The sequence below is a fragment of the Melozone crissalis genome, unplaced genomic scaffold (genome assembly GCF_028551555.1).
Source record: "Melozone crissalis strain CALT ecotype California unplaced genomic scaffold, PUWL_Pcris_2 ptg000054l_1, whole genome shotgun sequence".
Taxonomy (NCBI): domain Eukaryota; kingdom Metazoa; phylum Chordata; class Aves; order Passeriformes; family Passerellidae; genus Melozone; species Melozone crissalis.
In genome coordinates this window covers 704,563-718,743 of record NW_026535832.1, presented here as the reverse complement: position 1 = coordinate 718,743, position 14,181 = coordinate 704,563, and the positions used below count along the sequence as shown (strand labels likewise).

Sequence of the window (14,181 nt, the reverse complement as noted above, 5' to 3'; positions counted from 1 at the left end):
TTCCGAGGTGAAAATCTGGGATTTTTCCATGAAAAAATTCATGGCAAAGAGTAAATGAGGAGGATTCCCAGCTGGAATTGGCTGCTGGGTTTTGGGATCGTGAATTAACGGGAATGGATGGAGCTGGGAGGGGAAAATGTGGCTGATCCTGGGTTTTTCTGACTCTAGCCTGGTGAATCCTGACCCAATCCTGGTGAATCCTGACCCAACCCCAGTTCCTCCTGACCCAATCCCAGTTCATCCTGACCCAATCCCAGTTCATCCTGACCCAATCCCAGTTAACCCTGACCCAATCCCAGTTACCCCAGACCCAGCCCCAGTTCCTCCCAGTTCATCCTGACCCAATCCCAGTTCCTCCCAGCACTCACCAGCAGGGCCTCAGCCCCGGGCTCGGGCAGGGCCAGCCGGGCCAGCCCGTTGACGCGGGGGCTCGAGGGCTCGTTGTCCGACAGCACGATCACGTCCGGGGAGGGAACGCGCCGCTCCCGCCGGCACTCCCTGGAGCCACAGACGGGAAACAACCCGGGAACGGGTCAGGATTGCCAGGGAAACGGGTCAGGATTCCCAGGAAATGGGGAGCAAATCCCGGGGAAAATGGGGTCAGTGCAGGGGGAGCAAATCCTGGGAACGGGGTCACTCCAGGAGCAGCCTTTCCAACACTTTTCCTGCCCTTCCCAACCCTTTTCCAGTGCTTTTCCAATCCTTTCCCAATCCTTTCCCAACTCTTTTCTAGCCCCTTTCCCATTCCTTCTCCAGGGTTTCTCCAGTCCTTTCCCAGCCGTTTTTCCAAGGCTTTTCCAGCCCCGCAGGGAATGCCAGGGCTGGGAAAAGGGCCCAGGGTGGGAATTTCAGGAATGGGAGAATTCCAAAGGGTCTGGAACGCCCTCTAGAGGGCACAGCGAGCCCGGGAATCCCCAAATCCAGGGAATGCCCAAATCCAGGCATTTCCCTCTGGAAGTGGCACGGGTGGAGCATTCCCAGCTTTTCCCTAGAGCTGGAAAACTGGGATTGACTGGGTTGGGATGAAGGCCGGGAACGAGATATTCCCAACTCCCAAACTCCTTTTCCTGCTGGAATTCCAGGAATTCCATTGGCAGCTCCGAGGAAATGGGGCGGGGATGGGGTCTGGATCAGCAGGAATTGCCCCTGGAATAGGCTGGGATTCCCAACTTTTCCACCATTCCAAAGGAAAAACCGGGAATGTGGCACCAGAACTTCCCAAAAACTGAACTCCAACCCCACCCCAGCCACATCCCAATAAAAAGCAGGGTGAGAGGGGACCCAAACCCTCCCCCAAACCCAAGGATTCCCGGAATTCCAAGGCATCCTCACCCTTTGGATGTGCTCATGTCCACGGGCTCATCCCCTGCTGCTGCTGCTGCCGCCGGCAGCTCCACTTTGATGGTGGCTTTGACTTCCCCACTTTTCAGCGTTCCCGGGACCTTCCCGGCTCCGGGATCCGCTTTGATCTTCATGTCCCCCTCGGAGCTGAGCTCGGAGCCCAGAATTCCTTTGTCCATCCTGAGTTTTTTACTGTCCGGCTCCGAGTCCCGCTCCAGGGCGCGCTTCTGGCTCCGGGTGCGGCATGAGTCCTCACTCATGGTGAGGGGCTGCGGGGAAACGGCCCGGAAAGGGTTAAACACGGCGGGAATGGCGGGGGAGAAAAATATCCCGGGAAAGGGTTAAAAACACCGGGAAAGAAATCCCCGGGAAAGGTGGGGGGAGATACCCCAGGAAAGGGTTAAAAATACCGGGAACAGCAGGGGGAAAATACCCCAGGAAAGGGTTAAAAACACCGGGAGAAAAATCCCGGGAAAAATGTAAGAACACCAGGGAACAGTGGGAAAATTAATGGGGAAAATGCTCCAGGAAAGGGTTAAAAACAGCAGGGGAGGAAAAATGCCGGGAAAGGGTTAAAAACACTGGGCACGGGTGGGGGGGGGGAATACCCCGGGAAAGGGTTAAAAACATTGGGAATGGCGGGAAAAATCATGGGGAAAGGGGGGGGGAATCCCAGGAAAAGAGAGACATCAAGGGGTTAAAAATCCCAGGAAAAGGGGAAAAATAATCCCTGGAAAAGGGAGACATCAAAGGGTTAAAAAATCCTGGGAAAGGAGGGGGGAAAACCCCGGGAAAAGGGAGGAAAATATCCCGGGAAAAGGGGAGAGAATGGGGAGCTGAAAGTCCCGGGAAAAGTCAAAATTCCCGGGAAAAGATTCCGGGAGCTGAGAGACAAGAAGGAGGGGAAAATCTGGGACAGGGGCTGGAAAATCCCGGGGAAAGGGAGACACGAAGGGGTTAAAAATCCCGGGATTTTGGGATGGAGTTCCTGCATTTCCAACCAGGACAAAGTCTGGGGACAGCAACTCAGGAAAGGCTGGGAAAGGGAGGGAAAAACCCTGGAGAATGGGCTGGAAAATCCCAGGAAAAGCCTGGAAAAGGGGCTGGAAAATCCCTGGAAATGGGGCTGGGAAAGGGATGGGAAATCCCTGGAAAAGTGAAGGGACAGCCCTGGAAAAGGGAATTCCTGGTGTTTTTCCTGCTGGAAATCTCTCCCAGGAGAATTCCAGCCCATCCCAGTGCCCAGGGCAGGAAAAGGGAGAAATAAAGGAAAAAATTCCACCAAAATCCCAGGGAAATCTTGGAAAAGGAGGATTTGAAGGATTTTTCAGGAATGGGAACCGGGTTAGATTTGGAGGGCAATTCCCAAATAAAATCCTGATGAAAATTCCAATAAAATTCCAAAGGAAAAGGAGAAACTTGGATTGAAGATTCTATCCTTTCCCACATCCTGAAATTCCTCTCCTGGAATTTTGGAAGCCAAAATTTCAACAACCGAAGTTTCGGGAAGAGAAAATTCCCAGAGGTGGAAAAGTGGGATTCCAACACTTCCAAATGTTTTCCTTGGATTTGCTGCTCCCGAGGATTCCCAGGAGGAATTCCTGGATACCCCAGCCTTGGACCATCCCAAAATTCCTGAGAATTCCCTTTCCTGGGAATATTTTCCCGAGATTTCCCAGGAAAATCCATGGGAATTCCGGGCTGAACGACGCCAATCCTTGGATGCGGCAACGCCAGGGGAAATTCCCAAACTTTTCTGTGGGAATTCAGCGCCAATCCCACATTTTCCGCCCCAAACTTTGGGATCCCAACAGGTGGAAGAGCGGGATCTGTGCCGCGGGAAAGCCCCGCTCCCGCTTTTCCCGGGATTTTGGGGTGGGGATTCCCGGGAAAGGAGAGGGGCAGGGGAACCCCCGGATCCCGCCGGGATTCCCGAGCCGGCATTCCAAGGGTTAAGCGCTGCCATTTCCGCGCCATTCCCGAGAAATCTCCGGGAACAAAATGGCAGCGCTTAACCCTTGGGGCGCCGGCGGGGACCGGGAATTCCCGCCGGGAATCCCGGGCTGGCCCCGCTCCCGCCAATCCCCGCGGGAATTCCCGCCCCGATCCCGCCGGGGTTTTTCCCGGTTTTCCCGAACTTCCCGCGAGTCACTCCCGGGCTGGGAATTCCCTGAAATTCCCGGGATTCCCCGCCCTGGGATCCCTCTGATTGCCAGGATTCCCATCGGGATTTCTCCCGGTTTCCCCAAATTTCCCAGGAGTTATTCCCAGGCTGGGAATTCCCTGAAATTCCCGGGAATTCCCTTCATTCCTGCCAGGATTTCTCCCGGTTTCCCCAAACTTCCCGGGAGTCATTCCCAGGCTGGGGATTCCCTGAGATTCCCGGGATTCCCTGCCCTGCGATCCCTTTGATCCCCAGCAATTCCCGGGATTCCCAGCGGGATTTATCCCGATTTTCCCACCCTCCCCGCCAGGTCATTCCCGGATTATCCAGCACTGGGAATTCCCGGAGTTTGTCCCAAATCCCTCAGGAATTATCCCGAGGTTCCTCCAGAGCTGGGAAAAATTTGGGGTCAAACCCCTCGAGCAGCTCCAGGAATTTCAGCCCAGGAATTCCGGAGCCTCCCAGATGGAATTTTTATCCAAGGGAATGGAAATTTTTGGGGAAATTTGGGAAATTTTCTGGAATTCCCACACGAATTTGGGGAAAATCATCCTTCAAATTCCTGCTCCCGGGAGTTTGGAGCTCCAAAGGCTCGCAAAAGGCGCGAGAGGAGAATCCCAAAATTCCACTGGAGTGGGAAGATGGGGAACAGAGGCTGCCCAGAAAAATCCAGAGGAATTCCTGGAATTTCTGTGGATTTCCTGGAATTTCTGTCAAATTCCAGTTGAATTTTCCCTGGGGGGAGCTGGAATTCCAGGAGGAATTTGCAGGATTTTATGGGAATTCTGGGAATTCTCTGGTTTCATTGGACCAAAGCCAGGAAAATTCCTGGAAAATTCTTCTTTTCCCACGGGAATTATTCCCAAATTGTTCCCAACTGGAATATTCAGACCACAAGGACTGAGATTCCCTGGCTGGGATTATTTGGGAATGCAGAGAGGAAATCCAGGAGCAGAATTCCCAACTTCTTCTGGGATTTTCCAAGCAAATCCTCCCATTATTAATTAATCATTAATTAATCATTCATTAATTATTTCTCCATTGTTGATTTTCCATTCCAAATTCCTCCTTTAAGGGGAAAAATTCCAAGATTCATTTGTTGGGAAGTGACTGAAATATTCCGGAGTCAATTTAAATATTCATAAGATTATTCATATATTCGTGATGTAATTTAAATATTCCTGAATATATTTGAATATTAATGAGGAATTGCAATCTGATCTTTCCTAATTAATTCCTCATTAACGAGGGAATTTCCATCCTTAAATGTTCCCATTTTCCAGACGGGAATGGGGACATTCAGGCTGGGAATTCCTTGGAATTGGGATCCCAGAGATTCCTGCTGGGAATTCCCTCCCCAGCGGGATCATCCCAGAGAAACGTGGGAAAAGCAGCAGGAGAATTGGAATTCCCACGGAATTTTCTTATTCACCCACCAAAATTCCTCAGTTTTTAAAAAAATAATTTCCCAGGAATTTTGGAGCCAAAGGATCCCGGAACAATCCCGGCCCTTTCCTGGGACAATCCCGGCCCTTTCCTGAGACAGTCCCTTCCCTGTCCCGGGAATTCCAGAGCCACAGGATCCGGGACAATCCCATCTCTATCCCAGGACAATCCCGGGAATTCTGGAGCCACAGGATCCCAGACCCCAGGACAATCCCATTCCCATCCTGGGATTCCCTTTCCCGGGAATTCCAGCCCCGCAGGATTCCCAGGATCCCCGGGCGGGATCAGGGTGGATCCATCCCAGGAGAAATCCCGGAGTTCCTGCAGGGACGGGGAGAGGGAAACCTGAACAGGTGAGACTGGGACAGGACAGGGGAGAGGGGACAGGGGAGACCTGCCCAGGTGAGCACCCACACATGGGAGCGCCCTCAGTGAGACCCACCCAGGGCAGGTGGGACTGGCACAGGTGAGATGGGACAGGTGAGACCCACCCAGGGCAGGTGGGACTGGCACAGGTGAGATGGGACAGGTGGGACCCACCCAGGGCAGGTGGGACTGGCACAGGTGAGATGGGACAGGTGAGACCCACCCAGGGCAGGTGGGACTGGCACAGGTGAGATGGGACAGGTGAGACCCACACAGGGCAGGTGGGACTGGCACAGGTGAGATGGGACAGGTGGGACCCACATAGGTGACACCTCCACTGGGCAGGTGAGAACCCAGCAGGTGAGCCCAGCCCAGGTGAGAGCTGCACAGGTAGGACCTATAATGGGGAAGAGCTGCCCAGGTGAGAGCCCAGCCCAGGTGAGAGCTCAGCCACGGCTCCCCTCTGAGCCCACCCAGCCCCAAATCCCAAATCCCAAAATCCCATCCCCGCTCCAGCCCTGCCCAGTCACGCTGGACAATCCCAGCAGGAATTCCAGGAGCTCTGGATCCTCTGGAACTCCCCAATCCCTTGGAAAATCTGGGAGATTTCCTCAGGAATTGGCTCAAATCCCTCAGGAATTTGGGAATTCCCAGGGATTTTGGGGAAAGCTTCTCTTGGAGCTCCTCTCCAGCTGTTCCCAGAGAAAATTCCAGGCCCGTGGCACAGCAGAGGTTCCCCATCCCATCAAATCCCCAGGAACCCCGGGAATTGCCAGCTCCTACCTGTCAGGGAAGGTCATGGGGACCCGCTGGGGTGAGCCAGAGCCGAGGATCCTGCGGGAACAGAGAGGGGTGAGAATTTGGGAATTCCGGGAATTCCCACATTCCCGAGGGAGGGTTCGGAATGCTGGGATTTGGGAACCCCGGAACAGAACCAGGATTTGGGAATCTCAGAACGACGGCTCCATCACGTAAAATCGGGAATATCAGCATGGCACAGACCCGGGATTTGGGAATCCTAAAGTACAACACAATCCTGGGAATTGGGAATCCCAAACTGCAACACAATCCTGGGAATCGGGATTTGAGAATTCTGATTCATCCTGCGAATTTTCCAGGCACTGAAATCCATGGAATTCCCACATTTCCCTTCACTCCCAGTTTCCATCCATGGCATTCCCAGGTTTCCCTTCATTCCCGGTTTCCATCCATGGCATTCCCAGGTTTCTCTCCCAGCTTTCCATCCATTCCCAGTTTCCATCCATGGCATTCCCAGATTCCCCTTCATTCCCAGTTTCCATCCACGGCATTCCCAGATTTCCCTTCATTCCCAGTTTCCATCCATGGCATTCCCAGCTTTCCATCCATTCCCAGTTTCCATCCATGGCATTCCCAGCTTTCCATCCATTCCCGGTTTTTCTGGGCCGGGAGCAGCTCCCGGGGCCTTCGGCCATTCCCGGGTTTCTCCGGCTGCTCCGGCCCCGTGATCCCGGGAATTCCAGGGGGAATTAGCGGAGCTCACCCGGGGCTGTTGGTGGTTAAGAGGATCTGGGAAAATCCCAGGAAATCCTTTGGAATTCGGAGCTGCCCCGGCCGCTTTTCCCAGAGTTTGGGAAGCTCCGAGGATCTAGGAGAGCTGGAATTCCCTGGATTTCTCTGGGAATTCCTGGGATTCTGGAATTCCAGCTGTGCTAAGGCTGGGGATTCGAAGGAAGGAGCCCCCAGTTGGATCAGGAGTGGGAAAATCCTGGAAGAGTTTGGGATTTATGGGAAAAACTGGAGAGGGAGGGCAGCCTGGAAAAACCTGGAAATGTCCCTGCCTGATCCCCGAGCTCCTTCTCACCCCAAAGCATCCCAGAATTCCACGAATCCATGGGAAAAGAGGAATTTATTCCCTTTCAGGATTCATCTCCGGCTTTGGAATCCCATCAGCGACATCCCTGGTTTGGATCGGAATTTTGGGATTTGAAGCATTCCTGGAACACCCCAATTTCCATCATTCCCAAGTTCCAGCCCCCTTCCCACTGATCCAAGATCACTTCCAGCCTCGTTCCCAAAATCCCAGGCAGATCCCAGCCCCTCTCCCAAAATCCACGGCTTTCCCACCGATACCAGCCCCTTTCCCAAATTCCCAGGCACATTCCAGCCCCTTTCCTGCTCATCCCAAGCAGCTTCCAGCCCCTTTCTCAAAATCCAAGGGATTTTGACACTTCCCTCTCCTCTCCCAAAATCCCTGGCAGATTCCAGCCCCTTTCCTGCCGATCACAGGATGATCCCAGCCCTTTTCCCAAAATCCACAGCAGATCCTACTGCTTTTCCCGCTGATCCCAGGCCAATCCCAGCCCTGCCCTGGTGATCCCAGGTTGATCCCAATCCCTTTTCCAGGATCCCAGGCCGATCCCAGCCCTTTCCCACTGATCCCAGGTTGATCCCAGCCCGGTCCCGGCGCTGCCATCCCGGATTCCCCAAGGCCTCCCTCTCCCTCTCCCTCTCTCTCTCCTCTCGCTGTCACTTCCTGTGCCTCTCCCAGCTCCGGCTCCCGGCAGCACGGAGCGGTCCCGGAGCCCAGAGCTGGGATTGGAGCATTCCCGGGACTTGGGACAGCTCGGGAATGCCAGCCCGAGCAAGGCACCGAATCCCGGACAAGCCCAAGGAAAACCCAACAGCGGGCTGGGAAAATCCTGGAAAACCAGCCGGGAAACACTTGGGAAACGCCGGGATGTGAATCCCAGTTCTGATCACGGGTGAGGCATTCCCGGCTGGAATTCTCGTGCGGGGCCACTCCCGGGAAAAGTGAGGAGATGCTCGGGAACAGCCGGGATGTGGATCCCGACCCCGCATCCCGGCAGGATCCCATCCCGGCCCGGGAACCGATGCCGGCTGCAATTCCCGGCTGCAATTCTGCAATTCCCCCTGCCCACCGTGCGCTGTGCGGGGCCGGGATCGTCCCGCATCCCCCGGGATTCCCGAGATCCCCCTTGGGCAGCGCATCGCGGTGCCAGTCCCGGTGCCGATCCCCATCCCGGTGCCCATCCCGAGCCCGGGCAGCGCATCCCGGCGCGGACGCCGCTCCCGGTGCCGGTGCCATTCCCGGTGCCCCGGGCGCAGGAAGGGCGGCCGGGGACTCTTATTGTGACACGGCCCCGGCCCGGCCCGGCCGCACGGCCCGGCCGCGGCCACCGCGGGGCTCCGGCACCGGGGGCACCGGGGGCACCGGCCGCGGGGACAGCGGGGGGATCGCGGCTTCGCACGGCGGGGATTGATCCCCGGGGACACCGACCGGGGAGGGTCGCGGTGACCGGGGGTGCCCGGGGGGGTGGGCGGGGGGTGCCCACGGAGTGACCGGGGGGGTTCCGGGGGGTCCCCGTGTCCCTCCGCGTCCGTCCGTGTCCCCCCCGTGTTCCCGGTGCGGAGCGCGGGGGGGAGCGGGCACGGAGCGCTCGGGGCGGCGGCGGAGGAGGAAGAGGAGGAGGAGGAGAAGGAGGAGGAAGAGGAGGAAGAGGAAGCAGCCCGGCGGAAAGCCCGCAGCAACTTTCCCAAACAAAAGCCGGCGGCGCCCCGGGGCGCTGGGCGGGCGGCGGAGTCGGGGCTCCCCGGGGGACGAGCCCCGGGATCCCGGAGCGGCCCCGGTGCCGCGGGCTCGGGGCTCAGGGGCGGCCGGGGCCGGAGCCGCGGCCAGCGGGACTTTGCACTTTCCGGGCTGCCCGCACGGCCAGGAAATGCCGCAACTTCCCCGGCAGCTCTCCCGCACCCCGGCCTCCGTTCTCCCAAAATCCCGGCGGTGCCGTCGCTCCGGTGCCGGAGCCAATAAACGCCGGCAGAACTTTTACCGGGAGAACTCGCACGGCGCCGCTCCGGTCGCTCCGCGCCGCATCCGCAGCGAGCCCGCCCCGCGCTCCCGGCTCCGCTCCGCTCTCCCCGCGCCGGCGCCGCCGCTCTCCCGCTTGTTGCGGCGCTTTCCCGGGGCTCCCGTGGCCGCCGCGGCTCCCGGTGCCGATAATGCGCTCCTCACACATGGAGTCGCGGCGGCGCCGGCAGAGCATGCGCGGGGCGGGGCGGCCGAGCGGCGGGGCCGGCGGAGGGGACGGCGTGGGGACAGCGGTGAGACAGCGTGGGGACAGCTGGGGATAGCGGAGGGGACGGCAGGGGACAGCGCGGGATAGCGGGCACGGCACCGGGACAGCACCGGGACAGCACCGGGGCCGCGCCGGGCCGGGCCCCTCACGGCGCTGCGGCCGCCGCCGCTTCCGGGCGCGGCGCGGGGGGAGCCGCGGCTGTGTCGCGGGCCGCCATTGGCCGCGGGGGTCGCGCGGATGATGAGAGGAGGGCCCTGATTGGCTGGAGCGGCGGGCGGGGGGCGCGCGGGCATCGCCGCGCTGGGAGAGGCCACGTGGAGAGAGGGGACAGCGAGGGGAGACACAGGGGACAGTGGGGACAGCGAGGGGAGACACAGGGGACAGTGGGCACAGAGAGAGGGGAGACACAGGGGACAGTGGGGACAGAGAGAGGGGACAGAGAGGGGAGAGAGAGAGGGGACAGTGGGGACAGAGAGGGGACAGCGAGGAGGGACAGAGAGAGAGACAGGGGACAGAGAGGGAGGACAGAGAGGGGGGACAGCAGTGCCAGCGAGGGGACAGCGAGGACAGAGGGGACAGCGGCGGTGGCTGGTGGGGCAGAGCCTTTGGGGACACCAGGACAGGGTCAGGGCCCGGCTCCAATCCCAAATTCCCCGATCCCACAAAAGCTCTGCAGCCCCGGGACTGCCCAAGGAGAACCCCCAAAACGCTCCCGGAGAATTCCCCAAATCCCAGGAAATTCCCTGAGAATCTCCGAGCTCCCCAAATCCCAGCAGATCCCCCCAAACCCCAGCAAATTCCCTAAATCAGTGCCCGGCATCTCCAGGATTTTGGGCAAAGACTTTTCCAGGGCAGTTTGGCTGAAGCCAAATCCAAAATCCCAAATTTCAATTATTTCCCACCAAATTAATGGCAGAAGGAATTGGGAACTGTGGGATTATTGATTATTAATTACTAATTATTATTTCCAGATGCCTGTCGTGCTTTTCCAGCTCATTCCCATTTTTCCCTCACCCTCCTGTTGCCCCAATCCAAAAAGAAATCCCTAAAAGCCCCAAATTCCCAGAGTTTGGAAGGATTTAGGAAGGTGGAATCCAGGCAGGATCAGGAATCCCAAATATTCCTGCAGGGGGGAACACAGGGATGATCCCAGAGAAAATCACCCCAAAAGCTGGAAAATCCTATGGATGCCACCCTAAAAGTGGGAAAATTCCATGGATGTGACCCTAAAACCTGGGGAATTCCATGGATATCACCCCAAAACCTGGAAAAATCCCATGGATGTCACCCCAAAGTGATGAAAATTCCATGGATGTCACCCCAAAGTGATGAAAATTCCATGGATATCATCCCAAGGCTGGAAAAATCCCCTGGATGCCATCCCAAAGGTGGAAAATCCAATGGATCTCACCAAAAACTTGGACAAATCCAATGAACGATGTCCCAAACCTTGAAAATTCCAGGGATACCACCCAAATTCTGGGAAAACTCAATGGATTCCATCCCTAAACTTGGAAAAATCCAATGGATGTCAACCAAAACTTGGAAAATTCCATGGATGCCATCCCAGAACTGGGAACGTTCTATGGATAACAACTCAAAGCTGGAAAATCCAGTGGATATCGACTGGAAAAATCCAATGGATGCCACTCCAAACTGGACAAATTCCACAGAAATCAACCAAAACTTGGGAAATCCCAAGGACGCCATCCCAAAATGGGAAAATCACGCCAAACTGGGAAAATTCCATGGATGTCACCTCAAACATCCCAGGGCACAGGGAATGGATCTGGGATGGGAATCCCAGGGCACAGGGAATGGATTTAAGCTGAGAAAGGGGAGTTTGGGCGGGAGTTTGGGCAGGAGTTCCCGGCTGGAATGGGCTGGAATTCCCAGAGAAGCTGTTGGGATCCACTGCAGAATCCCGGGATTCGGGATGGATCCCTGAGATTCACCACAGAGCCCCAGGATTTGGGATGGACCCTTGGGATCCACTGCAGAATCCCGGGATTTGGGACGGATCCCTGGATTTCACCCAGATCCCTGGAATCCACCATAGAGCCCAGATCTTCCCACAGGCTCTCAGCTTTTCCCGCAGGTTTTGGGGAAAAGCCCCGGATTTGGGCACTTTGGGAGAACCCCTCGGGTTTTCCAGTGAATCCCAGAGTTTTTCAGGAGATCCCTGGATTTTGGGGCAGACCCTCGGAGTTCTGAGGAACACGCTCCCAAGTTTTCCAGCAGATCCTTGGATTACCCCGCAAATCCTCGGGATTCACTCAGAGCCCGGGGTTTTCCAGGAGAATTCCAGGATTTGGGGCAAACCCTCAGGATTTCTTGCAGAGCCTCGAGTTTTGGCACAAATCCCTGGATTTTGGGACAGCCCCTCAGGTTTTGCCCTCAGGTTTTAAAGCAGAGCCCCAGCTTTTCTGACAGACCCTCAAGTTTTGGGACAGACCCTCAGATTTTGGGACAAACCCTCACATTTTGGGACAAAACCCCAGATTTTCCAATAGAAAATCACTCAAGTTTTCCAAAAAACCCCAGGATTTTCCAGCAGAGCCCCGAGTTTCCCTGCCACCCCTGAGGTTTTCCAGTGCAGCCCCAGCTTTCCCTTCAGCCCCTCAGATTTTGGGACAAACCCTCCAATTTTAGGCCAAGCCCTCAGATTTTGCGCCAGAGCCTCGAGTTTTCCAGCAGCCCCTGGGATTTCCCAGCAGATCCTCAGCTTTCCCTCAGCCCCTCAGTTCTCCCAAAACGCCTCAGCTTTTCCTGCATCCCAGCTTTTCCCTTCAACCCCTCAACTTTTCCTGCAGCCCTCAGTTCTCCTCAAACCCCTCATCTTTCTCCAAACCCCTCAGCTTTTCCTGCAGCACTCAATTTCCCCCAAACCCCATAGCTTTTCCCCAAATCCTCAGCTTCTCCTGCATCCCTGTTTTTCCCTTCAACCCTTCAACTTTTCCCCAAACCCCTCAACTTTTCCTGTACCACTCAGTTCCCCCCAAACCCCTCAGCATTTCCTCAGCCCTGTTTTTCCCCCAAACCCGTCAGTATTTCCTACAGCCTTCAGTTTCCCCCAAACACTTCAGTTTTCCCCAGTTTTTCCCCTCAGCTTTTCCTGCATCCCTGTTTTTCCCTTCATCCCTTCAACTTTTCCCAAACCCCTCAACTTTTCCTGTACCACTCGGTTTCCCCAAAACCCCTCACATTTTCCCAAACCCCTCAGCTTTTCCTGCATCCGTTTTTCCTTTTAACCCCTCAACTTTTCCTGTACCACTCAGTTCTCCCCAAGCCCCTCAGCATTTCCTCACTCCTGTTTTCCCCCCAACACCCCCTCAGCTTTTCCTGCATCCCTGTTTTTCCCCTTCAACCCTTCAACTTTTCCCCAAACCCCTCAACTTTTCCTGTACCGCTCGGTTCTCCCCAAACCCCTCAGCATCCCCCGCACATCCCCGCTCCTTTCCCCGCACATCCCCGCTGCTTTCCCCGCGTTTCCCCGCCCCGTGCCCAAACTTTCTCCGTGTTTCCGGAGTGCGGCTGCGGGCCCGCCGCGCACCGGGGGACGCCCGGGGGCTCCCTCGGGGCTGCCCGCGCTGCCCGGGCCGTGGCCCGGTGGCCCCGGTGGCCCCGGTGGTGGCCCGTCCCCTCCCCCACTCCCCTCCCCCGCCTTCCCAAGGCTCTGGCACCAATAATCCGCCTTTGCTGACATGCTCTGGTGGCTGTGCCTATCGGGCAACTCCCAGGATGCACTCCCGCTCCTCCCTGGCACCCCCTCACCCGTGCCCACCCTCCCCTCGGACTTACCAACCTTTTCTTTCTGCCTTTTTTTTTTTTTGTTTAAGCTTTTTTTTTTTATTATCTCCACACCCCCCGCTCCCCCCCCCCCCCACACCCGGCCGCACTTTCATCCCCCGTGAACCCCCCTGGCGCTCCGGCGCTCTGCCTCAGCCCGGCTCCCCGCGTCCCTCACGGGGTCCCCCCTCGCCACGGGCGCCTTTTGGCCGCTCCCTTCTCCCCTCACGGCCGTGCCCCTCACAAACCGCCCCGGATCTCCGTGCCCGGCGCTCCCCCCGCGCTGCCCCGCGCCCCGAGCCGCCCTCGGGGGGAAGGGGGTGTGTGTGAGGGGGTGTCCCCGTGTCCCCGTCCCCCCGGGGGGGCCGCTGGGGCGCGGGTGTCACTCACTGTCCGGAGCCCCCTCGGAGCCGCCTCCTCCTCCTCCTCAGCGGGGCCCGGCCCGGACTGGGGCCGTGGGGGGAGGGGAGGCGGCTCCCTCAGGTGGCCACTGACAGGAGGGGGGGGCGGGGGGGGCTGCGCGCGCAGGGGGACCCGCCCCCCCCCACTCTCCGTCCCCCCCCATCCTCCCGCCCCTCTCCCCCCTCCCCGCTCCGTGCCCGCCCCTCTCCCCCCCTCCGCTCCCCTGTGCCCCCCCCTCCCCTCGCGCCCCCCCCCGCGAGACCCCCCCCGTTGCCAGGCAGATTTGGGACACCCTCGCGCCCGGCCACGCCCCCTGCCCAGGCCTGGGGCTCTGCGTTGGGTGGGGTTTTTCTAATCTTTAAACTAATGATTGACAGCCGCGCCGGCAAATAGAAAGGTGGGTTGCCTGCCCTGCAGCCAATCGGCGCGAAGAGTCAGTAGTAGCCCCGCCCCCGTAGTAGAGCGGCGATGGAAAGGGCGCGGTTTGGTTTTGATTGACGGGCATATTGACCAATCAGCGGCGCGACTCCGCCGTGCGCGCCGCGCCCCTGCTGTGAGGGAGGAAAGAGGTGTGGTCTGTATTTGATTGATAGCTGA

At 57.6% G+C, this 14,181-nt stretch overlaps 1 protein-coding gene across 6 annotated transcripts in view; it reads right to left on the bottom strand.

Annotated features, from left to right (window-relative positions):
* GATAD2A (GATA zinc finger domain containing 2A) overlaps positions 1-13,659 on the bottom strand; it is an 85,352-nt gene extending 71,693 nt beyond the window's left edge. For 5 of the 6 annotated variants that reach the window (XR_008483761.1, XM_054286651.1, XM_054286655.1 and 2 more), the window contains exons 1-4: positions 13,573-13,659; positions 6,101-6,151; positions 1,333-1,610; positions 369-498 (exon numbers count right to left, since the gene is read on the bottom strand). Coding sequence is in view for 5 of the 6 variants with exons in the window: in XM_054286651.1 (XP_054142626.1) it covers positions 369-498; positions 1,333-1,601 (399 nt within the window). In the remaining variant the exon portion in view is untranslated. Of the gene's footprint in view, positions 1-368; positions 499-1,332; positions 1,611-6,100; positions 6,152-9,147; positions 9,233-13,572 lie in introns of those variants that run through there. The other variant, XM_054286653.1, reaches the window with a different exon arrangement.
* Positions 13,660-14,181: the final 522 nt, after the last annotated feature.